The 27,982-nt window shown below is 35.6% G+C and overlaps 1 protein-coding gene across 1 annotated transcript; it reads right to left on the bottom strand.

Moving 5' to 3' along the window:
* Positions 1-813: 813 nt before the first annotated feature.
* mcm8 (minichromosome maintenance 8 homologous recombination repair factor) lies at positions 814-9,470 on the bottom strand. The gene is made up of 20 exons (XM_028469438.1): positions 9,263-9,470; positions 9,112-9,177; positions 8,941-9,023; positions 8,703-8,852; positions 8,081-8,178; positions 7,801-7,999; positions 7,634-7,719; positions 7,398-7,543; positions 6,427-6,501; positions 5,476-5,617; positions 5,349-5,379; positions 4,370-4,507; positions 4,237-4,297; positions 4,072-4,152; positions 3,030-3,225; positions 2,740-2,953; positions 2,459-2,668; positions 2,054-2,130; positions 1,752-1,941; positions 814-1,062 (listed from the first exon to the last, which is right to left on the bottom strand). Exons 1-20 carry the CDS (start codon positions 9,468-9,470, stop codon positions 970-972), a joined length of 2,544 nt encoding a protein of 847 aa, XP_028325239.1. The 3' UTR covers positions 814-969.
* Positions 9,471-27,982: the final 18,512 nt, after the last annotated feature.

Raw genomic sequence — 27,982 nt, forward strand, 5'->3', positions numbered from 1 at the left:
TCATAAATATATACCTATAAAAAAGCATGCGTGATTGAGGAAATAAATATAAAAATTGTAATAATAATTATTTATTCAACTATTTATTTTTCCATGTATGTCTGCATTTATTTATTTCTAATATCATTTTTGTCCCCCATGAAATATGAAACAACAAAAGTAAAACCTTGTGTCAAACAAGCAAAATCAATCTTATGTGGTCATTTGTTTATTTAACGTCTAAACTTTAACAGCGTAATTTGTCTGTGAAACACCAGAAAACACAAAAGCTTAATAAAGTTTTTATTTATTTGATATTTATAAACAGGTTACGAAGGGGAAAAAACCCTTGAATTCAAGATATTTCATTTTATTGTATTTTTAAGCTGATATTTTCATCTCAATGTTTTAAAAAAAAGTGACTTCAAAATAAGGTGAATGTAACGCCGTATGATTGTTGTCTTAGGTATTGATTGCACAAAAATCTACAACGTTTGAAACAAAACCACATTTAAGATTAAAGCTCAAAAATATTTTTACATTTAATATACATATTTTTATTTAATATATTTTTACATAATTTAATCAGACACATGTTGGATTTCCTAAATTCAAGATTTTCTTTCAACATTTAAAGATGATAAAAAGTTAAAATGCCTTAAAAAAATACCTTGTATTTAGCTAATTTTTGACTGAATGAGTCAATAGATTTATTCAAATAATGAAATAAACTGGCATTTCAGTAGAAAGGACGACAAATCAACACATTAACACACATTTATAGATAAATATATTTATTTTTTAATACGTAAAACGTGCAAACAAAAAGTGTCGAGTTAAATGTCAGAGAAAGTGTAATATCGTCGTAATATAAACCTTACAATAAAACTAAACCAGTGTGAATCTGCTCATCGTTTGGCTGTTTAAACTGGAAAGTCGTTGGGTTACTGTGAATTATTCCCAGTGTGACGATGGGAAATCTATTAGTTTTTAGACAGTCTGCAGTTGATAAAGTTTGGGCCCCTTTTTCAGCAGGTAGCCTTGTTCATTCAGAGAGCTCAGAAGACCTTGGAAATCCATCACCTGAAAGGATGAAATACTGTTACATTCATTACAAAAGTATCTTTTATCTAATGTTTAAAAATTATTTTGACAGCAAATACTGATTTTGTCTCATTTTTAGTTTCAGTAAATTCTCAATATTTAATTAGTTTGTTTTGTCGACTATAATGAAGTATCATTATTCCGTCTTATTTTGTGCGGCCCCCAACGTAGATGCAAAACATGACGTCCAAGCTCACAAAGTGATGGAAAAATACAAAGAATGATAACAAAAACTTACACTTTTACTCCAAAAATAAACAAGTGACAAGTCCACGATAAAAAGAAACACAAATAACAGAAAGAAATACACAACGGTGAAGAAAATACACAAAAATCACTTCAAAAACACAAAATGACCAAACAAAAAATACACAAAAAGACAACAAAAACACACAAAATGAGAGAAAAACATACAAAATAATGACAAAAACACACAAGACAACAACAAAAATAGAAAAAGTTGACAGGAAAATATACAAAATGTGAAAAAACCCCTAAAAACAAACAGAAAAAAAATCTTCGTTCTCTCCTGTATCAATGCTCAGAGTGGTTATTATTGTAAATGCTGACATGAGTCAACATACTATTATTATTGTTAATACATGATTTCTTGTGATAATTCATGACGTGTGACGTTTATTGTTGTGATTTAAAGCTAACGCTCTCACCTTAATGTTCATGCTGTCAGCAATGGTACGCAGCGTCTGCAGCTCAAACTGCTTCTGATTGGTCCTCTGAGCGTGCGCATGCAGCGCGTTGACCAATCGTTTGCCCGCGCTGCGCTGACTCATGCCGGAGCCGTGCTGAGAGCGTTCGAAGTCCAGGTTACCCAGATCATCTGCGTAGGTGTCGGCCAGACTGAGAAACAGAGAACACACGCACCAACGAAGAAGACAGGAAGTGACATCACCGAGGACGAAATGTTTGATATCTTTCAGCTTCATTCCTTCAATGTGAATCAAATCTTTACCTGTGCTTCATGATGTCCACCACGTCCTCAGCGTCTCCCTTTGTCGCCGTTTCTCTGAGCTCCAACTTTGCTCTCGCCTGCATAAAAATCATCACTTTTGTCTCTTTATTTTTACATCTTTCAACTGACAAACTTAACCAATCACAGGGAAAGCAGGAAATAGACAGATATAGGGGATCAGTGCTGTTTTTGGTGTCATTTTGTGCATTTTTGGAGCAATTATGTGAATTTTTGTAGCCAAGTAGTGTTTTTTTGGAGTCATTTTGTGCATTTCTTGAATTATTTTATGTGTTTTAGGAATTATTTCATGTCTTTTTTTTATACATTTTGTGTGTTTTTGGAGGGTATCGATTATTTCAAAAAGACTTGAATTTGGTGCGACATAAGGAGAAAATGACCACCCACCTCAGTGAGTCTGATCAAAGACTCCAGTTGGCGTGTGGTGATGGGCGTGGTGTCCACGGTGTGGGACTGAGCTCTCAGCGACAGGTAGAAGTCCTTCAGCACCTTTGCTGCCTCAGGGGAGAGTGTGGGACGGACAAACTGGCGAGCGTAGCTGACGTACTTCCTCAACAAGCACGCAGGGATGGCGTCGAGCGTTTCACCAGCGGGAACCTTATAATGAAAACACAACGAACATGAGACACCGTGCCACTACGTGGACGGATAGCTTTGTTTATATTTACCCGTAAACGCTCGGCCAGCGACATGTCGGTGTGTTCCAGCAGGATGGAGGAGTGGGCGTCGCCCTCCGTCCTGCTGACGGTGGCGCTGCTGGCTCTGCCTTTGCCTGCTCGGTTGGCCATGACGTGCTCTGACAGGCGGCGGTCATGTGACTCATCGGGGATGTCCAGGAGGATGAAGACCACGTCGAAGCGAGAGAGGATTGGTGAGCCCATCCTACACACACACAAAGTCTGATAAATCTAATGAAAACTGATTGAAAACAACTTAAATTCATGGTGTGAGGACTCACTTCAGGTTCTCCGACACCGTCTTCCCTCTGTTGTAATGACCTCCTGCAGGGTTCGCTGCCGCCACCACCGATGATCGGGCAGGCAGCGAGGACACGATGCCGGCCTTGGCCAGACTCACACACTGCTGCTCCATGGCCTCCAACAGAGCCTGCTGCTGAGGGCCCAACTTATCAAACTCATCAATGCAACAAACGCCTGCAGAAAAAGAAACACTTTAACGGCCAGAAAAACCACACAATTATCACCAACAAAAAGCAACATCCCTCCTTTAACCACACACGTTGTGAACACTTTTACCAGTATTATTTTTGATGAAAGAAACAACACAATTTACATTTAATATGTGTTGACAAATAAATATGTTTCCATAAATGATGTAAACTATATTAAAATGATTGCGTTAATGGGTCCATAGAAACTAAGATAATTATAGATACATCTAAACGTACAATATCGTATTTGGAGTCTTTTTGTTTATTTTTCTGAGTGCTTAGTTGTGTTTTTGGAGTAATTTTATGTTTTTGGAATGCTTGTGTTTTAAGAGTCATTTTGTGTGTTTTTTGAGTCGTTTTGTGTGTTTTTGGAGTCGTTTTGTGAATTTTTGCACGTTTATGAAATGCTTTTGTTTTTTTGAGTCCTTTTGCGTGTTTCCTGAGTGCTTCAGTATGTTTTGGAGTCATTTAGTGTCTTTTTGGAGTAAATTCTGGTGTTTTTCAAGGGCTTAAGTGTGTTTTTGTGCATTTTTTTTATTCATTTTGTGTATTTTTAGAATCATTTTGTGCATTTTTTGAATGCTTTAGTGTATTTGGAGTCATTTCCTGTGTTTCTTTTGACAGGCACAAAAAATTAGACAGAGGACAAAAAAATAAACCATTGACAGAAGATAACCACATTTCTTAAGCCACAATATCATTAGAAATAGAAATGTCTCCCCCTGCTGGAGTAATAATGCTAGTCTACACAGCTTTAAAGCCTTTCCATGTAGTTTCATTGTTTTCCTGTATTCTCTAAACTAGGGAAAGGTTTGAAAGTGTGTTTTACCCTGGTCAGCCAACACCAAGGCTCCGGCCTCTAGAGCATAATCTCCCGTTCCTGCATCTCGTGATAAACTGACAGTGAGCCCTAAAACACAAATACAATTAAACACATTTCTAACTTGACTTAAGCTTCACCACACACTTTACAACTCAAATGAAAAGTTGTTACCTGTGGTGCTCGTACTGTTGCCACACACGTAGATTCCCCTGGGGGCCACGTTACACACCGCCTACACAGTGAAACACACAGAACAATGTTACACTGTTTTTTTTTAAGTATAAATATCAGGACAGTGTTTGACCTGTAACAGCTGACTCTTTCCCAGCCCGGGGTCTCCCACTATCAGGATGTGGGGGTCTCCTCTCACTGGGACGCTGTTCTTGTCCGTGTGTTTCTGTCGGCCCCCGAACAACGCCAACACCAGGGCGGCTTTCACCAGCTGAGAGAAAACAGCTTAAACATTCACTCAGAAGACAATCAGTGTGTGTGACGGAAAGGAAATGATGTGTGTTGTTTAAACTCACTCAATATGTTTTGACATCCAATAATGATACTTTAAATACTAAAGTGATTGTGTTAATGGGGCCATAGAAACTAAGATAATTTTAGACACACATATACAGTACATACAGTATACTTTTTGGAGTCCTTTTGTGCATTTTTTTTGGCGCTTAAGTGTGTTTTTAAAGTCATTTTGAGTCTTTTAGGAGTCATTTTCTGAGTGCTTTAGTGTGTTTTAGGAGTAATTTAGTGTGTTTTTGGAGTCATTTTGCATTTTTGGAGTTTTGTGCGTTTTCCCAGTCCTTAAATGTCTTTTTGTGCATTTTACAGGTGCTTAAATGTGTTTTTGGAGTAATTGTGCACATTTTTGGAATTCTTTTGTGGTTTTTGGAGCTATTTTGTGTGTTGTCCCAGTCCTTAAGAGTCTTTTTGTGCATTTTACAAGTGCTTAAATGTGTTTTTGGAGTCATTTTGCACATTTTTGGAATTCTTTTGTGTTTTTGGAGCTACTTTGTGTGTTTTCTCAGTCCTTAAGTGTCTTTTTGGATTCTTTATATGCATTTTCCGAGTGCGTAAGTGTGTTTTTGAAGTCTGTTTGCATGTTTTCTGAGTGCTAATGTATGCTTTTTGAGCCATTTTATGTGTTTTCAAAGTAAAAAACCAGAGTAACTTTCACCAGCTGCAAGAAAACGGATTAAAATGAACTTAGAACTCCCAGATTTTCAACAAGAAGACAATCTGTGTGTACGACAGATGATGCGAGTGTTGTTTAAACTCACCAGATGGCCGTAGATGATTGGACACAATGAGCTACAACAAACAAGGACTTGTGTTAATACTGTTGTGTGTTGTGTACCGTGACTGTCACATCAAGCACTAGTGACTGGATCAGAGAAAGAAACTCACTGCACGATGAGTCTCAGCAGGTCGGGCTGGGACTGGATCTCCTGGATGGCGTAAAGCTCCTTCAGACTAAACTCCTCCCCTCCAGCGCAGCCTTCAGGTGCTCCTCCTGAGCCTTGAACTCCTCCTGACTTAGACACATGTCCTAAACATCCACAGAAAATCATCAAAGTCATCATCAAAAGTGATCACATTTTATTTACTATTGTTTATTTCATTTTCTATTGTTTATTTTATTTGTGATAGTTGATCTTATTTTCTACTATTTACTTTTAATAATTTATTTGATATACTATTGTTTATTTGATTTACTATTGTTTAGTTTATTTTCTATAATTTATTTTATTTTCAATTGTTTATTTTGTTCACTATTGTTTATTTTTGATTGTTGATTATTTTTACTGTCCATTTTATTTACTATTGTTTATTTAATATACAATTGTTCATTTATTTTTTTTATTGTTTATTTAATTTTTAATAATTTATTTGATTTACTGTTTTTTATTTGATTTACTGTTGTTAATCTTATTTCCTATTGTTTATTTTATTTTCTATTGTTTGCACAGGTACATATGTCTAGTTAATCATGTTTAGGAGTTTGTATATAATATAAAAAACAAGATACACAGGAAGTAGACTGTATAGTTATTAAGTGGAGATAAGGTAGGATTAAACAAGTCAATGTTTTTTCCTACTCACCTTTTGAACATGTGAAGTTAATGTTGTTTCAATTGTTTTTTAATGATTGAAGTGATTTCATCTGCTCTTTTTGTTGTCTATACACATTTGATGACGAGTTCAAACTGTTAAACAGCCTGTATTGATGCAGGACAGCTGACCTCCAGGACCATCCATGATGTCCTGTGTGCACCTTCACCTATACGTCTATAATAGTGTAAACCAGTGTTATATGTGCACAGTAATCCCAATCTGAGCCCGTCTGCTGCTCGTTACCTTTAGTGTTACAGACTGAGATTCCGTCAATGTAGAGCAGGAACATGCACTGGTCCTTGTTTCCTCTGGAGCTGCCTGCAAACAATGACATCATCAATGCTGTTCATATACAGGTGGGATGTTGGACCTTTGATTTGGTTTTTTTTAAATTTATCTCGAATATGTAAACGGAACATCATAAGAAACAAAGAAAACAACAACAATTTTGCAGATCAGTTCATATTTTCAAAAAGAAGTGGGAAGAAGAACATATTTAATCCCAACCCCATCCATAATTCCTTTTTTTTGCTTCTCATTATAGTAATTAACAACATAAACTCTTCATTTCACCTTAAAAAGTCTTAGAAATTATTTAAAAAACACAAATTCACAGTCAACATACACCAAAATAGGATTTTAAAAATATAGCAAACAAACAAACAGCACCGTAAATAAACAAAATACAAATTTACTGTTAAGGATTATCCTTATATCTTTAGAAAATATTTTTTTAATATCTTTTTTTTTAATTGCTTCATGCATGGACAATTCCTGAGTTCCTATCCAGACTGTTCCATATTCTAACCCCCGTAACAGAAATATTAAAAATTCAACCTTACTGCCATTAATGCCTGTGAGATTTACGACATCAGCAGGGATTCAAAACTAAAGTTAATGTAAATAATGTTTACTTTCAATCAATGAGAGAGGACTTTAAAGTGTTCAATGTATTTATTAAATATTTACTAAATAGAGTGATGCCTCATTGATTCACACCTACAGTCCCAATGTTTAAACGATGCTAATCTAGGAAGTAAATGGCTAAATATTTAAGATTCTGCATGAGAAGCTTTTCAAAATAAAACTTTTGGTGTTCAGATATTTGATGTAAAAGTAACGTGTGTTTACAGACATATTTGAGAATGAAAGCATGTCTAAAGTCTACAGCTTTAAATGGACATTCCTTTGATCCTGGATGTGTGTGTGTGTACCATCATTGATGACTCGTACTATCCCCGTCACAGTGACCGTGTCACCGGGGACGCAGCTGTCGCAGAGGTCAGAGGTCAGGTGACACTCCACAGTCCGTGGGATCCGTCCCGTCTCCCTCTGCTCCCCACCCATCAGCTCCTGCACCCTGAAAAAAGGAAAGGTTGATGAATAATCATTAATCAGACGTCACATGACCTCATTTTGATCAATACAATGCAACCATGTATGAACTGACTTGATGATCTGCCAGTCCACGGTGTTGGTGAGCGGTGACCTACGCACAGGGATGAAGGAGCGGCTGCGGCAGCCCGCTGCGATGCACTGAAGCGTGGACATGGGTTTAGAACCATCAACTCACGGCGAGGTGAACTCCACTGTTATTTAGCGTGTGTATGTGCTGACCTTGGTGGGCGTGGTGTACTTCCCATGCTGCAGAGGCAGAGACATGGTCTGTGAGCAGCCCTGACACCTGAAGGCCAGACGTGTGCACATGGGTCTGATGTTGCTGACCCTGACCACCGTCCCCCTCACGCCCACCAGACGTCCAAACACATTGGCCCGCAGCAGCCTCAGAGGAGTGAGCGGCTCGTAGTTATACAGCCTGAGACAGACAGACAGACAGACGTTTCCTGTATGTAGATATGTTACAGGAAAGTTCACACGCTGTCACTGTGTGTGGTACCGTGCACTGATATGAGGAATATTAATGATGGGCGTGGCCACGGGAAGCTCCTCCTCTTGCAGCTCAGCAGCTTGTTTCTCCAGGTCAACAGTCAGCACCTGAACGCCAAGTACAGTTTAAAACAGCATAAGGAATTTAACTAATCTACTGTAATGTGTGCCCTTGTATTTAATCAACATTATTTTACTTAATTATGTAAGATTTTCTTTTTTCTTTATAGTTTCTTCTTTTCATTGATAATATTTCCCAAGAATCTGTAACAAAGTAATTTCCCTCTGGGATCAAATTCTGATAATTATTGTATTTGGCAATTGAAAATTGCAGTGGAGTATTTTATTTAATTGGACTGAAGCTGTAGGACCTACTAGTAAAATGATCAGTAGGGGTCAAAGTTCATGACATCACAAAAAAAAAAATATATATTTATATGTACTTTTTGCCTTTTATCTTTCTCTAATGGCTTTTATTTTGGAAAAACTAAAACAAGCCGTTCAACCATAATTTTCCACAGGAAAGGGGTTCACTAATCCATTAGAACTAGTCCTACGACTTGTAGCTGAAAAACCGTGTGTGTATGTCTGTCTCTGTGTGTGTGTGTGTGTGTGTGTGTGTGTGTGTGTACCTGATGGATGGCCACTCCCAGACAGTTCAGCATCACCTCTGGCTGCTCCTTCAGCTCTGTGGTTACTTCAGGAAGTGCTTTACATACATTTTTATCTGCAGTCAAGTCGACAAAATCCACCAGAACGCTGCCCTGACGCTCGATCTCATCCTGGAACCAAAAAAAAAAAACACAGACAGATTAATGGATGACGTGTGTGAATCAGAATGGGAAAAAAAGGGTTTTACTGCTGTCAGACCTTGTCATACAGGTGGATCCTGGAGGTGAAATAGTTTTCAAACACTTTGATTTTCTCCACATGTGGTGAGCTCTCGATGAAGCCTACACAGAAATAAATAAAGAAAAGAACATTTGATGCAGACAAAGGCACATTTTAGGAATTTAAAAGTGTAAACAAACGCTGACATACCCTCAGTGAAGTAGAGTCTCCATCCTTTGTATGGACAAAGTAAATCTAGAGTGGCCTGAACAGGGACTGAAAAAAGAAATTATTTGTTTTAAGCATAAAAATCATTTAGAGAAAAAAATGGATGATGAGATTTTGAGGCATTTCATCTCACCTCTTGGAGTGCTGAAACTCTGGTTTCCTCCTCCTCCTCTAGCTCCTGATCCTCCTCTCCACGGTCTACTCCAACCCCTTCCTCCTCCTCTTCCTCCTCCTCTTCCTCTTCCTCCTCCTCCTCCTCTTCCTCCTCCTCTTCCTCCTCCTCTTCCTCCTCGTGTATTTCCGCCGCTACACGAGCCTCCTCTGGAGTCCTCACCACTCATCGCTTCCCTGAAACACATTCCAACATGAACATGTCCATGATATACGACTGAAGACGGAGGATTTTGGAACTCCAAGCACACAAAGTGACAGGAAAATACACAGAATGATAATGAAAATGTACTCCAATAATACACAAGTACACAAGATTACTAAAAAAAATAGACCCAAATAACAGAAAAATTACTTTAAAAAAACATAAAATGGGAACATAAACACACAAAATGACTCATAGCACAGAAAAGGTAATAAAAATGTACAAAACGACAACAAAAACAGAAGGGAAAAAAAATGAGAAAATTATACTAAATGGTGACAAAAACCCTCAAAGCTACAACAAAAATATACATATATGACAGGAAAATGTACATACACACAGAGAACACACAAATAGATTATTCTTAAAAAAAAAACGTCAGATTTAAAACTCCCAGATCTCATCCACCTCAAAACTGTATAAAGTATAAAATTATGGAACTGCATAAAGGATGAAATAAAACAAAGCAGCAACAGAAAACCAGTTTATAAAGCTTTTAAAATCATATATCGTTAGTAAGTATAAGAAAGAACAGCAATAATTTCACCCATAGGACAGTAATAATATATAATATGTACATTATGGTATTAAATATTTTAATACTCAATAAACATAATAAAAGGTATATATTGTGATAGAGTATAGTATTAATTTAAATATTGTCACTCTATATTTTGTATTTAAAATTCAATTGATGAAATGTGTGCAGTGGTGTATAATAAATAGTAAAATTATTAATAATATTATGTAAACGTCATAAAAACCACAATCGCAACTTTTTAATTGCAGTGCGTAAAAATAGGAATAAACGATTGAAATAAACTCCCTAAAACAAATTGCTAAGATACAAGCATAAAGTAAAAATGTGTTTCACTGTTAAACATTTATTAAGTTAACTAATCGCTTTCGTTATGTGTCTGTTTTCATTGACAGTAAGTTACGTTTAAACATTGTGGAAACGTATGAATATATTAAGTTAAACCTGAAATATCGTCACAGTTTTAGGTTAAAAAAATAGTCGGTGAATTAGTTTAAAATAGAATAAAGTAAACGTTAAAATAAAAGATATGTTTACTTACTGTTTACATCAGATGTTAAACTTCCCTCCACCGTCTTCTTCTACTAACGAAATTACAGCAGCACAAGCGTTAGCGCCTCCTGAAGGACATCAGCGGTACTACAGGAAGCATCACAGGCACATTTTTCGTCGTGTTTTGATTTATTGAGCCTTTAAATAAATAGATAAATAAATAAATACATCATACAAACCATACATACTTAGCTACGTGCGTTGTGTATTTTCTTACACCTTACCTCGCCTATAAACTGGCAGGAAATAAATAAACGTGAGAGCAAAGCACTTTTGTTAATCTATTTATGTTTTTTTTTTTTTTTTTACGATGGCGTATTAGGGCCACATAAAAAAAAGAAATCTGAGCACTGCAAAATTGAAGTCATAATATTTATATAAATACTGTATATATATATATATATATATATATATATATAAAATAATAAAATCATATTTTTATTATAATAACTCGAAATAATACAACTTTAATCAAGTAGTGCTCTGTTTTTTTTTCTTTTCATTTTAACGTGGTCCTAATACGCACCCTCATAATTCTGTGCATTTATTTCCAATATTATTTATTCATATTTAATTTTCGAATTTGAATTTTAGTGTTTCTTTGATGTATTTTTTTATTTTATATTTTTAAATTATTGATGTATTTCCACTTTTATTTATTTGTATTTCACTTAATAATTTTCATTTTTTATTTTTCCATGTATTTATTATTATATTTATTCTGTTCTGTTGCGTCGTGCGTTGCTGGTGTGATGGTGTTGAACTGCAGCTCCCTGGGACCCTCACATACACACCAGCATCAGTATAATGTATTGTTTATGGCAGCGAGCCTTAGGGCCGACAGGATGATGGATTGAACTGCTCGGTTTTCTTCTCACAATCCTTTCCTCAAAGAAACAAATCGATCCAGAAATGAGAAGTATAAGGAGGAACCAGGGGAGCAACAATCACACACGTAGAAGGACTTCTGGAGCGTTTTGGTTCTACTGTGATGTGTATTTTAGTCTTTTTAAATCAATGTTTACACTTTAGAACCAGAGAGCAGTGAGTCTGTGAAGCAGAAATGTGATTTAGAAACCATAGTTACATTCTACTAGTACAAAACTTTGGTTTACTAGTGAATTAAGTATACTTTATTAATGTACTAGAGTGTTCAACTTAAGGGTCGGGACCTCATTGGGGGTCGCAAGAAACTATAAGAATGTTTTCTGAACAATTTGAGCCCATTTTTGCATATTTTTAAAATATTTCTGCAACTCCACCAAACTTTCCATAATTTAATCTATTTTCATCACTTTTTCTTGCCATATTTTTGCTCCTTTTAATGTATTTTTGCTAAATTACTCCCATTTTTTGCACTTATAAACCCTTTCCACCACTTTTCCACCTAATGTTACTTTATATTGACTCACTTTTAACCTCTTTTCACCATATTTCATGCTCATTTTTGCTAATTTAACCACATTCACAATTTGTAATGCCGATTATTTGCCAGTTTCAACTAATCGTTCCTACTAATAGACACTTTTAACCCTTTTTTAACACTTTTTCTGTCTATTTCTGCCCACTTTAATATACAACTTTGAACCAATTTCTGTGGTTTTTAAAATCCTGTTTAACCACCCTTTGGTCACTTTTACCCTAATTTTTATTTCTGACTACAACAAAGATTTATATCTTTAAGATGACTGTGTACTATGTCTCAAATAAATGGACAGGAAAAGTGGTAAAAAAACGGGTTCAAAGTGTCAGTTTAAACTGGCAAATAATGGCCATGACCAATCATGAATACAAAAATAAGCATTAAATATGGTAAAAAAAAGGTAAAAAGTGACAATAATGGGTCAAAATATGTGACATTAGGTGGAAAAAGTGGTGGGAAGGGGTTTATAAGTGCTGAACATGTCTTGAAAATGGAAAAAAAAAATGAAGAAAAGGCATTTAAATTGTATGGATAAGAGTCAGAAATGGGAAGAATGTAGCAAAAATGCATTAAAAGGAGCAAAAATATAGCAAGAAAAAGTGATAAAATAGGTAAAAATTTGGCACATTTGGTGTCGTTGAAGGAAAATTGTACAAATAAGCAAAAATCACACATTATTTTCTGCAGTAAATATATCATACTGTGGAGTCAAACATGTCTGAGGAAGTTTTACAGCAGACATAAGCAACTGGTGGCCACATGAAGCCCCTGGTCTAAATTTATGCGGACCCCAAAGTAAACGTGAGGCATTTTGTGCCTTTCTGTGGTCCTTTTGTGTAATTTTCCTGTGAATTACTGGATATGTTTTTTGGAGTCATATTTTATATTTGTGTGCAGACATTTTGCATTTTTGGAGTAATTTCTGTTGTTGTGTTGCTTGTTTGTGAGCACTGTGTGTTTGAGTAGTCATTTTTTGTGTGTTTTTCTTGTCTTTTTGTGTACTTTTGTTGTCATTTTCTGTGAAGGTATGTCGTGTATATATTTTCTGAGTAATTTTGTGTATTACTGTGGTCGTTTTGTTCATTTTTGTGTGTTTTTGGAGTATTTTCTGTGTTTTTGTCTTGTCTTTTTCATTTATTGCCCTGCAGTGTTGTAATTCTTTGTATTTTCTTATGTATTTTTGCTTTTGTTTTGTGTTTTTTTCAGCAAGACAACAACAAACATACACAGAATGACAGAAAAATACACAAAACTGCTTTCTTCTTTCCTGCATTAATGCTCAGATCACTCATTATTCTGAATGCTGACATGAATGTTGATCATGTGACCCTCCGATCAAACAAACAACATTTTTGTGGCCCCCGCTGTGATAAAAGTTGCCTTCCTCTGCCATAGAGTAACAAGTTGTTGCATTTTCCACCAAGAACAAAATCAACCGTGTTGCTGAAGATGAGCAGAGAGTGTCCAAACATGGAGCTTGTGATAAAGTGGAGGGTAAACCCAGAAGGCACTTGTATATTAACAACCTGTGGCTGACTTTTATCTGCTTCACTGTGTGTGTGCTGCAGCTGTAGTGACATGTACCACCTGTAGGGGGCACAATGACTCCATAGGAATAAGAAAAAGAAAGAAAAACATGCAGACTTTTGACTATTTTTCCTCCATCCAAGCACATTCCTTCTTTCCGTCACCTCTCACTGTTTGACCATCTAACAGTCGTTTAACAATCCATCCAATAGATATTGAACAAATCACAGACTGCAACACACCTCTGTTTAGTTGTCTTTCAATCACTCTCTCTCTCTATCCACACACACACACACACTCACTGCTCTATATCTGTTCATTCTTTTCTCCATCACATCCAGAGGTTAGAAATAAGCTGATGAATCTGGATCTTAAAGAGAATTAGTTTATTTTGACTCGAGTTTTGCTTCAGGCACAAGTTTGACGTGTTCGAGCTTAGATTTTAGGGGCTAATTTGTCTATTTTTGTTGTTGTTTGGTGTGTTTTATTGGCATTGTGTGCATTTGTGTTGTCTTTTTGTAAATGGTGTTGTTGATTGTGTGTATTTGTAGTCATTTTGTTGTTGTTTTGATGTCTTTTGGGGCATTTTTGTTGCCTTTTTTTGTAAATCATATTGTTGATGTGTGTATATTTGCAGTCGGTTTGTGTATTTCTGTTGTTAATTTTGTTTTGTTGTCTTTTTGTGCATTTTTGTTGTTGATTTGAATTGTTTTTAGAGTCATTCTGTTGACTTATACTGTTGTTTTGTGTGTTTTTGTTGTCTTTTCAGGCATTTTTATTGTTTTTTGTGAATTTTTCTGTCATGACGCGTGTTTTGTTGCCTTTTTGTGCATTTTTGTGCATTTTATTGTTGATTTGTGTGTTTTTATTGTCTTTTTGTGCATTTTTGTTTTCTATGCATTTTTGTTTGTTTGTTGATTTGTGTATTAGGAGTCCTTTTGTCTATTTATATTGTTTTGTGTGTTTTATTGTCATTTGTGCATTTTTTTGTTGTCTTTTTGTAAATTGTGTTATTAATTTTTGTATTTTCCCGAGTCATTATGTTGTTGTTTTGTTTGTTTTGTTTTCTTTTTGTGAATTGTATTTTAGAATTGTGTGTATTTGGAGTAAATTGGATATTTTTGTTGTTTTGTGTGTTTTATTGTCTTTTTATGCATTTTTCTTGTCTTTTCGTGAACTTTTCTGTCATGTGTGTTTTGTTGTTTTTTGTCAATTTTATTGGCAATTTGTGTGTATTTGGAGTCATTTTGTCAGCATATGTTGTAGTTGTGTGTGTTTATGTTGTCTTTTGTACATATTTGCTGTTTTTGTGTAATTTGTTTTGTTGATTTATGTGTATTTGGAAGCAATTTGTGTACTTATATTGCTGTTTTGTGTGTATTTGTTGTGTTTTTAAAAAATCTGTATTGTCTTGGGTGATTATTTTCTTTCATTACATTTTGTTGCCTGTTTTTGTAAATTATGTTGTTTTTTTGGGTGTCTTGGGAGTACCTTTATGAACTCTTGTCTGTGAATTTTTCTGTCATTATGTGTGTTTTGTTGTCTTTTTGTACATTTCATTGTTGATTTGAGTGTATTTTGACTCATCATGTGTACTTTTACTGTTGTTTTGTGTGTTTCTGTTGACTTTTGTTGTCGTTTTGTAAATTGTGCTGTTGTTTTTCTTGGAGTCATTTAATGCAGTTTTCTACTATTTTGTGCTTTTTTAAAAATCACCACCAGTTGTCGATGTCTGTGTTAGAAAAGCGACAAATAACAAAGTGTGAGACTTTGAGACAGTTTGACAGGGATGTGATGGGGTCAAAGTGTGGTCTGTGTGGATGGAGACTGAGGCAGTCATGGTTGGACAAAGATCACTGAAGCATGTGAGGAGCAGAAGATGGACCATGTGGTTCAAACTCTGTCTGACTGCACCGTCTACCACTTTATACTGGTGTAAACAGAGCTTTGGATTAAAACTCTTACAACAACTTTTTTAATGAAAGTTTTCATTCCTTCAGAATTATTATTATTATTATTATTATTAATAGTGCAACTGAGCCCCGCCCCACCGCCACTTTTACATATTATTATTGTCATCATTATAATTATTGTCACTGTATTTTTTATGCAACTTGCCATTGTTTAATAACACTTTGAACCATTATTTTTGTGTGTTTTTTTTGAGTATTATTCATGTGACTGTGTTTTGAGTATTTGTGTTATCTTTTTTTTAATTTGTCATAATGTGTGTTTTGTCATCTTTTTTGTACATTTTGTTGATGATTTGTGTGTATTTGGAGTCATTTTGTGTGTTTTGTTGTCTTTTTGTTGATTTTATTGTTGATTTGTACATTTTTGGAGTCATTTTGTGTACTTCTAGTGTTGATTTGTGCGTTTTTGTTGTCTTTGTGTACTTTTCTGTTGTTGATATGTGTATATTTGTAGTCCTTTTGTGTATTTTTTTGACGCTTTGTTTGTTTTGTGGTCCCTTTGTGCATTTTTGTTGTCTTTCCATGAACTCTTCTGTCATTATGTGTGTTTTGTTGTCTTTTTGTCGAGTTTATTGTTGATTTGTGCGTTGATTTTGAGTCATTTTGTGTGCTTATACTGTAGTTTTGTGAGTTTTTGTGGTCTTTTTGTGTACGTTTATTGTTCTTTTGCCTGTTTTTGTTGTCTTTGTTCTTGTAAATTTGTACTTTTCACCAACATTTCTAATGATGATATTCATTCTATCAGATTTTAAATTTATTATCATTATTAATATCATTAGAGTACTCTTCACTTAAATCATTTTGAGAAACAAAAATATAAAGGTATTAATAAAAATAAATACATTCTGATGTAACTATAAACTACAAAGATAATGAATAAAAAACATAAAAACATATCTATTTTTTTTGTACGTCAGGCTTTTATAACTTTTATTCAATTTGAGTTTCCATTTCCCACTGCGTCCCTGTTTTCTTTGTGCTTTTCGTGCAGTTTAGCTCCACATTAATCTTCGAGGGAAACCGATGGCAGACTGGGCTTTTAGAGTAGCAGCCATTACTCAGCATCGCTCTGGGGGGCCGCGTTTTGTTCCTAATAGTAGCAGCAGTACAGGTGACATCACAACCTGTACGAGCTCAGCTCTCCTCTCCTATCCTCCGCTGCAGCTGTTCCTGAGGAACACCTGCCGCTAATGCACATATGCTAACAGCTGGCTTTTATTCATTATATTTACTACTGACGGCATTTACAACACAGGAAGTGGGATTTAAAATGTCAGCCATATTTTATTTGCTCGTTTGTTGTCAGAGTGTTTTTTTGTGTACCTCGTGTTTACGCATCTGCTGATCGAACATTGGCTAAATCTGCCGTTGTGGTTGTGCATCCTTCTAGAGTTGTAAAAAATGGATTTGTCCCATAATTGATCCCTGATTTGCATGATTTGTGTGTATTTAGAGTCATTTTGTGTACTTATATTGTTGTTTTGTGTGTTTTTGTTGTTTTTTTGTACATTTTTGTTGTTGATTTGTGTGTATTTGTGGTCATTTTGTGTATTTTTTGTTGTTGTTTTGTTTGCGTTTGTCGTCTTTTTGCACATTTTTGTTGTTTTTCCATGAACTTTTGTGTGTTATGTGTGTTTTGTTGTCTTTGTATTGATTTTATTGTTGATTTGTGCATTTTTCGAGTCATTTTGTGTACTTCTATTGTTGATTTGTGCGTTTTTGTTGTCTTTTTGTACATTTCTGTTGTTGATTTGTGTATATTTGGAGTTATTTTGTGCATTTTTTGACATTTTGTTTGTTTTGTGCATTTTTGTTGTCTTTCCATGAACTCTTCTGTCATTATGTGTGTTTTGTTGTCTTTTTGTCGAGTGTATTGTTGATTTGTGCGTTGATTTGGAGTGATTTGTGCACTTATACTGTAGTTTTGTGTGTTTTTGTTGTCTTTTTGTACATTTCTGTTGTTAATTTGTGTATATTGGTAGTCATTTTGTCGTTTTGTTGTCTCTTTGTGCATTTTTGTTGTCTTTCCATGAACTCTTCTGTCATTATGTGTGTTTTGTCGTCTTTTTGTGCATTTGTGTAAGAAGCAAGAAGATTCAGGGTTTAAGCTCCGGGGTTTTTTCAGAAATATCCAGAAACAGGATCATAAAACAATTCAATGTCACACTTTCCTCCTCTTTCTCTTCCTTTTCTATCGAGGCCAAAAAAGCGTTACGGCAATGTGAGCTCAACAAATGAACTTCTTATCCAGGATGGTAAAATATGAACCAAAAATCCTGACTTTCTGCTTAACTATTATCACTCGTTCCTCTCTTCCTTCGTTCAGCTTTAATGGGCTCACTCTTCCTCCTACTCCTCCTCCTTTCTCACCACGATGACTATTGGCAAATCGAGTGAGGCAGGATTAATTGTAATTCAGCGTCTATTACTTCCAGTGCTGTTTGGTTCTCACTGGAAAGAAAGGGCAGAGATACAGTGTGGGAATCATCGATTAGTACACAAAGTGACTCCCAAAACACAAAAAAAACGCAGAATTGACCAAAACAGAAAACAAAACACTCATGACAGAAAAAAAAATTGCAAAAAGACAACACGAATGCGAAAAAAGACAACAAAAACACACAAAACAACAATATAAGTATACACAAATGACTCCAAATACACACAAATCAAGCAAAAAAATGACAAAAACAACAAAAATGCACAAAAAGACAAAAAAAAACATAAAACAACAATAAAAGTACACAGAATGACTTAAAAAACACATAAATCAACAATAAAATTGACAAAAAGTCAACAAAACACAGATTGAGAGGCTCCAAAAAAACCCCCAAAAACAAGACAAAGTCGATTTCTCATATATTTATGTGTCAAATACAGTTGGTGTTTCCGAATCATTGGCACATACCAATATATAAATGGGGCCCATTACCCCGTACGTGTTACGGGGCCTCATTTTAGTTAGTTAGTTAGTTCTCATTAGATCAGAATGTAGTTTGGTATGAACACTCTATGAATAAATATAATGAGACGCTCGGAGCCATTTTTTTAAAAATGGGGCCCAGGGGGCTCACCCCCATTTCCGGTAATTTACAAATTGATGGGAACATAGTCGTGTGATATATCGTTTTAAAGGTAATTCAACGTAGATTAAAATTCTGTCTCACACAATCCCATTAAAGTCGTTTTTCTCATTTATTTGTGAGTCAAATATTGCAACAGTTGGTGGTACAGAATCATTGACACATACATATACAATATATGAATGTGGCCCATTACTCCGTATGTGCCACGGGGGTGCCAGGGGGCCCCTTCTTTTACTCGGTGGAACCGAGTCATTTGACGGAATTCTCGGGAACGTGATCAGTGCGATTTGGCTCAGAGACGTTCCACAGGCCCGGCCGTAGTTCATCTGAACTTGTTTATTTAATCTTCATCCATCACCAATCATGGGGGCAGTAATACAGAAAACAATATTTAATGTGGGCTTCAATGAATTCTTCCTCTTTTAAAAGCCTGTATCTTTTAGATGAAATAAAACCCAGTTTTCTTTTCTTCTTCTCTCTTTTCCAGCTCAGTGAGGTATGAGCTTTCTTCATGTTTTTGTTCGCACACGCACCATTTTTTAAAAAGATGGCGTTGAATTGAATATGTTTGAAATCAAAGGTTTTTCAGACCAACCGGTGTAGCTCAAACGTACTCTCATTTTGGGAGTGTGATGAGGCATAACGCCGACTCAGCGTGTTCTAGAATAATGCATGACCCGAAATGACAGTGAGCATTATTAGACGTAACGGCTCTCTCAGCGCATAGAGCCGGACTCCACCTGGGGAGGTGATGGTGATGGGAGTGATTCCTTAAAGCCAAACCCAAGCAGCTGTGCGGCTAGCGTGAGCTCCTGCTTGTGCACAGCTGGAGATCAAAGAGCAGATCTGAGAAAATGAGAGAAAAACACAGACAGGTTGGAAAAGAAGAGGACGGGGAGTGTAATGTGGAGAGTGAGACCCTGACTCACTGTTTAGTTCAGTTCCTCCCTCCAAGATGGCAGTGTGTCAGTGTAAGTCCTGATGTCACCATTTTAGACTTTATGCTTTGTCACCATAAAAGACAAGTGTGAAATAATGCACGATTTGTCATTTAAATTCCTAATTTTGACTTCCAGCTTTTAGATTCTTGAAATTTGTGCAGCATGTTGATAAAGACTTGTACAATATTTGAGATCATTCTTATATGATTCTGAATCTCAGAATTCTGAGTTTAAAGTCGTAATTTTGACTATTTTTTTTTTTTTTTTTGCAGAATTCTGAGTTTAATTTCAGGATTCCAAGAAAAAAGGTCAAAATTCTGCGATAAAAGTAAGAATTCTCTGCGAAAAGTCAGAATTCTGCAAAGAAAAAGTCAGAATTCCAAGTTTAAATTCAGAATTCTGAGATTAAAGTCAGAATTCTGCAAAAAAAAAAAGGTCAGAATTCCGAGTTTAAATTCAGGGTTCTGAGAAAAAAGGTCAGAAGTTTTTTTAAAAGTCAAAATTCTTAATTTAAAGTCAAAATTCTTAATTTAAAGTCAAAATTCTTAATTTAAACTCTGCCAGAAAAGAAAAAAAAACGAAAAAAAAAAACACTACAGATCAATCTGTTTAATCAATCACTAGATTGATTAAAAAAAAGATAAAATATAACGACTAAAGCTGGAAGCAGTTCAACAATGTCAATGGGACCAAAAAACTCACGTGTCACAATCTATATATTGTTTCAGCTCTATAGCAGCAAATATATTTAATCAAAATGCATAATTTGATGTTAAAACTGCACTTTTTTAGGGTTTTGTTTCATTTAGTTTTCACATGAAAAATGGTGACACAGAGACATTAAAGGTGTAGAGCATTATCAATAATTAGAAGCTGGCGTTCAACACAAAGTTCTACAGTTCTGGCCCCGTTTCCTGCAAAATGTTTCATTTACCGCCCAAAAAAATGTTCTGCTTTCCACACAAATAATTATTTCCTTCAAATAAAACATCCACCGTTTGATAGCAGCTCTATGTTTTTTTTATTTAATATTTAACTGCTACAAAATCCGTTGATGTAAAAGTGAAACCTCACAACTGTCCGTGACGGGAATGATGTAAAATGGAGTAATTCTGTGGGCTGAAAACATACCCATTTCATCTCATCCCTTCACTCTAAAGTCATTCCCTGCTCTGATCAAATGGCCTTTTTTCCCCTCACTGGAAACAGGAGTTGTGGGTTTATTTGCTTCTTAAGGCGGTAATGCCTTCCTCTCCATAATTCACTCTCGGCTTCGTGCCACTGAGACACAGGAGTCTCGGCTTTTCACTCCGAGCTACAACTGCAACCTCACCGGATTCCTGTGATCAGCTGTGGGAGGAAGTAAAGCATGAAATCACCTGCTGCAGGAGTGAAAGCCCTCAGGCGTGGTGGCTTTTAACGACACCACATATATAGTCCTCTGCAGGTGGTTTGGTACTGTATATTCATCTGAAAACCACCAGCTACGCTGAATATTAAAGGGATCCTTCTCTGTTTTGTGGCATAAAACCTTTAAAATGTATTTATTAGTAGATCTATACCTAATAAAATGCATGATTATATACCGTATTTGTTTTATTGACTTTCAAAAATAGGACTTCAGTCTGATTTTTAGATCATTTAGCAGCTTTTTCAGTCAAAATGACGACTAGTGCTGCTTTTGGTTGCTCTAAATAATCAGGAAAAGTACCAATGTAAACCTCTTTTGATTACCAAAAGTGGATTAAAGTTATCTGTGACCGCAGGGGGAGAGAGATCCAACTCTGCGAGTAAATCCTATTTTTTTTATCTATTTATTTTTAAATAAATAAATATTTTTTTAAATTTGTTTTCTTTCGGTATGACATCATTAATCACGTGATTTCAAGATGGCGGAACACAGGCTCTAAAACTGTAAAGTTGTTCCACTTTTAAAAGGCAATAAAATGAAGCAGAGAAGAAGAGCTCTCCTAAGGGGCCCTTACTTCTCCTTAATCAGTGCGCTGACACGCTCTGGTGGCTAAAGTTTGCAAGTAAATCACACAAACCCTGAGAATAGAAGTCTTTTTAGATGAGAGTTCTTCTTCAACAGTCCGTGATCTACCCACTAACTTCAGCCACCAGGGAGAGTAAAGATCCCTTTGGAGAGCTCTTCTTCTCTGCTTCATTGTGCCCCTTGCGGTCACAGATCTTTTCATTTCACTAAACTGTTTTTATTCTTTTTTGGTAAACAAAATAGATTTACATCGACATTTTTAACTTTTTCTGGTTTTATTGAGCAACTGAAAGCCAAAAGCAACCAAAAAAGTTGTCATTTTGATCTAAAAAAGCTGCTAAATGATCTAAAAATCTGCTAAATGATCTAAAAATCTGCTAAATGATCTAAAAATCAGGCTGAATGCTTCACTCCAATAGAAAACAATGGGATGTTTACAGGCAGTGGGGACGTGTGACATCATCAATCATGTGGTTTCAAGATGGAGGAACACAGGCTCTAAAACTGTAAAGTTGTCCTATTTATAAATATTAATAAAACAAATATGGTGCAAAATGATGTGTTTTGTTAGGCATAGATCTACTAATGAGTTGATCTAAGGCCACGTTTGTAAAAACAGTGCAGGATCCCTTGAAGGACATGTAAAAATGCTCTCACTTTATCTTTGTGTGACTATATTTTTAACGAGGCCTAAATCTCTCAAGGTGCTGTAAAAAGTCACAGATGGCACATGGATACTATATATACAGTATTGCATGCTTATGTAGCCTAGCACAAGCTTTCTGGATGACAGTGTTTTTTTTTTACCGTGAGCCAGATGAAGATAATAAACATGCTGCATTTTCCCGCTGCGGCTCTAGTTTTTATTTTGCTCTTCAGTTAATTAATTGTTTTCCTGGAAACAAGATAAATGAGAGCTGGGAGAGCGGAGCATGATGTCAATGCAATGTGCACAAAATCAGCAGCAGCCATACATCTCTACATGTGGGTGGAAGCTCTGACAGAATAGAATATACAGTAGGTGCCATCTGTTCATATATCTTCATTCACTTCTGTACCGTGTGGTTATTCCAGTTTTTCCCAAAGGGGAATGATTACATCACAGTAGAAATGACTTCCATCGTGTTCTACAAACATGGGAAAACTGGAAACCACTGCAAATATTGTTGAGTTTCATTGAATTTATGACAAATTCAATGAAACTCCAGTTGAATAAATTGAAGTAAAGTTCTACTTCCAAATAAATCTATTGAAATGTAATTTTTTTTTTTTCTCATGGATAACCATATTTATGTTTGAATATGATTCAGAGGAAGCCTACAAGAACCTGAGAATGCTTCTCTTTAACAATTTGAGCCCATTTTTACTTAATTTTTACCATTTTTCTACAACTACACCAAACATGCCAGATTTGAACTTATTTTCATCCCTTTTTTGCCATATTTTTTCATCTTTTAATGCATTTTTGCCACTTCTCCATTAAATTTCAATGCTTTTTCCACACATTTTTCCACTTTTAAGACATTTTCCAACCCTTTCCACCACTTTCCCCACCTAATCACTTTTAATCACTTTTAACCTCTTTTCATCGTATTTCATGCTTACTTTTGCCAAATTAACCACATTCATGATTTGTTGTGCCCATCATTTGCCAGTTGAAACTAATTGTTCCAATATTTTACCACTTTTCCTGTTCTATCCACTAATTTGCAACTTTTATCCATTTTCTGTGGTTTTTAAAAAATCCCATTTCACCACCTTTTCCACCATTTTTGGTCACTTTTAACACATTTTATTTTTTATTAAAACATTGGTTTCCATCTTTAAGATGACTAACACAAATAATAATAAACGTTCCTGGATAACAGTGGATATTATTCAGATGAATAAATAAATAGAACAATGGACCATCATTTTACTGACTTTATGGATGAACCCCAAAAATCTCCCCTTTATTCCCCCTTATAGATGGTCCTGTCTCCACATGACTGTTCTTCAATGTTCATGCCTGTGTTCAACCACCTTCAGCTACAGTGGGGGTCCCCGCTCTATGGGACCTTTATTTTGAAGGCTGAAAAGGTTGTGAACCACCGATATAAGGGATATTCTAGTGATTCCTGAGACGTCCATGATGGCAGATCCAGTACAAAACGTTTCCTTCCTCATGTCCACCAATTTTTGACACATAGTTCCAAACTGAACCTTTATTATTATTCAGGACAGTTTTCAGTTAAAGTTCACTCTAGGAACCATTTAAGAGTTGTTAAAACCCTCAGAACAGACGGCACAGACATGCTCGCCTCCACAGTGTTCGTACATTTCCTCCTCCAAGGTGCTTTTTTTGTTTTTTCAAACATTCATTCCCACTCTGTTCACTTAAAAATCAAAAAGCAAACTAAATCAAACAGGGAACAAAAACAAGTGAGGTCACAATCTGCACGGCCCGTAGGATTGGCCGTGGTACGTTAAGGAAGCAACGCAGACGGCGCCGGAAATTGGAATAAACTGTTCTTTAGATTGAGGCCACGCTCACCAAAGTTTCTGGTTTCCAGCCAACGCTGCAGTTCAAAGCCTCTCCTTCTCCTTCTCCATCTTCTCCTCTTGTCTGTTTCTTCACACTGTGCGGGTGTGTATATTTAATTTGCAGGCTCTGATGATTACCTCTCCAATGAGGGAAAATCAAATTAGAAATTCATTATGTTGTCGCATTGTTTACGGGAATTGTCAACAATGAGAAAATGACTGCAGTCGTGCCATATATTATATTAGAAATATCTAAATGTGAAAAATTGCCTCCAGCCTTTGTTCGATTAACACGCCAGTGCCATTTTAATACAAACAATTATGGCAACGGAATACACAATGGATGCATATTTTAAAAGAGCAACACAAATATTGCTCTCCTTTTAACTGATGGTTTCATTATTATTATTATTTATTCTTTATTATCTTCTTTTTTTGAGGGAGCTTGGTGGACGTTGTTTATCCTCGTTTCCCTTCAGTTCCAGCTCCCATTTAAAAGCACTGATGTGTTAAATAGTGCTAAAACACTTTGTCTGACTCCGCCTCCATAGGTGGCGCTCTATCCTTTACAAAACAGTGCATTTTAATGTAGTTACTTCTGCTTCTCGCCCACCAGCACTCAGGGAGAAAAGAAATACACAAAATAACTCAAAAGGGACAAAATTATTGAAAAAGTACACAAAGATGACCACAAAATGATACAGCATGATAAAAAACTACACAGAATGACTCCAAAAGTACACAAAAGATGACAAAAAATAAGTAATGCAATTTAAAAAGTAGGAACAATTAGTTTAAACTGGCAAACAATGGGCATGACAAATGGCGAATGCTGTGAAATTGGCAAAATAAGGATGAAATATGGAGAAAAGAGGTTAAAAGTGACAATATTGTGTCAACATATGCAACATTAGGGAAAAGTGGCATAAAAAGGATTTATAAGTGCTGAAAATGTCTGAAAGTGGGAAAAAAAGTGCAGAAAAAGTATTAATATTTGATGGAGAAGTGTCAGAAATGGGAGTAATGTAGCAAAAATGCATTAAACGGTGCAAAAATATGGCAAGAAAAAGTGACAAAAAAGGATAAAAATAAGCAAAAATGGGCTCAAATTGTTCAAAAAATATCCTTAGTTTCCTGAAGGCATCTGGCGACCCCCACGTTGAGAACCCCCACTTTCAATTATAATCTGCCTACATTTGGCCAAACTGGACCCATTTTTCCAGCTTTGGTCATATTTTTTTTAAACCTCACATAGAAAACAGATTTACAAGATTTTAATTAATCTTTTATGTATTTATTTTGAACAGACAATTGTAATAAAAAATGTAATTTTGTGCATTCATATTGGAAATAACAAAGGTTTTGTGATTCTGTGTAATTTTTTGTCTTTTTGTTGTCATTGACATGTTTTTTTTAAAGTCACTTTGTGGACGTTTTCATTTTACTTCGAATGTTAAAACTTTCACTGAATATCAAACCTCAATTTGTTCTATATGAGTGAAATATTGAGCAATATATGCATTCTGTTTAACCCTTAATTCATCTATTTTTACAATTTCCTACTTAAGACCAGTTACTATTATAAATACTGTAACATACTGTATTATAGTGCACTTTTAATCCATATTTAAGCTGTTTGGCTGATTTTAATAAATACATCCTAATTTTAGTGTCTCCTCTTTAATGAATGAGGTAAAAACATCTGTTTCCCTGCCTTATGAATTATTCATGTTTGGTATAAAGTGTCCCAAACTCTTTTATGTGTATCAGATTTGAATAAGGAAATGTCAGCAATAGAGAAAAGCTATTATAGATTCTTTAATGCACTTCAGCCACACGACATTTTCCTGTGTGACTCCTTGATGCCAATTGAGTTCCTGTCTTTTTTTTTTTTTCCTCCTCCTTCTTCTGGCGGGATTGAAACTCGCAGATGTTATCTGTTTGCTCTTAAGCAAAAAGTCAAATGTTTAAGGATGGCTTTTTGCACAAATCCTGATAAAAATGGCTATTCCTACCAACAGGAGAGGGAGATAGTAATAAAAAAAGAAAAGAAAAGTGTACCTAAAATATGAAGTCAGAGTCAGTGAAGCCTGATTCTGGTTTGTAGCCAACTTTTTGGCTCCTTCAGTCCCAGCTTTTCTCTGCTTGTTCTATTTTCCACTAAAAGGAGTTCCCATACAGCGCGGGTCAGTGAACAGAATGGGTTGTGGGCCAATAAACGGTCCCTGCATGGCATGAGTGGGGCCGTTTTCCCCTCAGATTGCTCTGGAAAAAGGCTTAAACTTCTCATTTAGCAGCTAAGTTTAAAAAAAGCTAGTGATGTTAAACTGTTCAGACACTCACATAAAACTGTGTTATAGCCAGATGTGACAAGTTAACAATGTACAAAATGTAGTTTTTTCTGGCATCTGTACTTTATATTTTTTGGTGACTTTTTACTTTTTGAAACAAATATCTGTACTTTCTCGTCCTTACATTTGAAAAATGAGTTTGTTACTTTTAAGATCTTCTAAAACTCTATTTATACGGGATTAGTTTTACCTACGGAACACATACTGAACCATTTGTAATGATTGCAAAGAATGTCTGTGTTGTTAATCCCGTGCGAATCTGCCATGTCAGTAATTTGTAAAGTAAAAATTCCCCCACAAATGACCTACTATGTTTGGTGAACTCTGAGGTCCTGTGATAAAACTAATCCAATGTGATTTGCATAGAAATGGGCGGGATTCGATGCATGATTACACGTTGTTTTGTTTCCGGTGTCACGGTCTGAGTTTACCTCGTACAGAGATCGATTATGAGCCGATATTAACATGTTTATTTACTTTTGGTGAAGAATGGAGGCTGCATTACAGTGTTTAGAAAAGCTTTTGGGTCCCGGGCCAGCAAAACCTTATCAGCCCGTAACGTACGGCAACAAAAAGAGTTTGTAGCTTTCTATTTAATACAGCTGCTAGCGTTAGCAATAACACAGCACTGAGCTGTGATCAAAAGCCTGCAAAGTTGTTTTAACATCAATTTCAGCAAAATCTCAGGCTTCGTTTATCCTGTACGAATGCGCCTCATAAAAAGCAGATGTTGGGGGGTCTTTTATTCATTACATGTGGTCCTTAGGTAAAACTAATCCTGTGCTAATAGGGCTTTAAATGACATCACAACGTAAAAAGATCTGTTTGGCAGGTCCCTTCATTTTATGGTTAACATTTTCACAGTTTTAAAAATGTTAAACTCAAAGCTGATCTGGGTTTAATTGAGCATTTACATTTTGATTTTCTTGACACATTTTATTTCCAAATTGTATTCGTTAAAAGTGCTAAATTCTCCAGGTGTTCAAAGGTCACATATTTAGCAACTTTAATACTTTAACTTTTAACTGGAGTACTGAACACTAGTACTTTTGTCACCTCTGGTTATAGCTAAAGGAACAACACAGATCTAAATCCAAGCTTTATTTTATTATTTTATAACCAGCTATGAGGTAAATGATCATATCAAAGGAAAGTGGTGGGAATCAAAGAATGGACCCGAATGCAGGACTCAGAACCACGAGTTTAACACCAACTGATTAGGACAGAATCATTATGGTTATTGGTTGGAAGCTGGTGGAGGGAGGTTGGAGCTCTGCTATGTTTCCTCTGATGTGAGATGAATGAAACCATGAGCCACGACACGTTGGTTCAGCCTTTATTGACTTATGTGGGTCAAACGTTGATCAATTGTTCAGCGGCCGAGGCCTCGGTGGGATCAATAGATGAATTTAAAGTGAAACCCTGGAGGAAAACTGGACCTGAAGGAGCAAGAGTTTTTTACTTTTCTCTTTTATATCCATTTTTACAATTTCTTAAAATTATTAATCATTTATATGTCATAAGATTAACTCTATAGACATTTTGATACTACCATTGAACATGTCAC

This window comes from Gouania willdenowi, chromosome 15, assembly GCF_900634775.1.
Source record: "Gouania willdenowi chromosome 15, fGouWil2.1, whole genome shotgun sequence".
NCBI lineage: Eukaryota > Metazoa > Chordata > Actinopteri > Blenniiformes > Gobiesocidae > Gouania > Gouania willdenowi.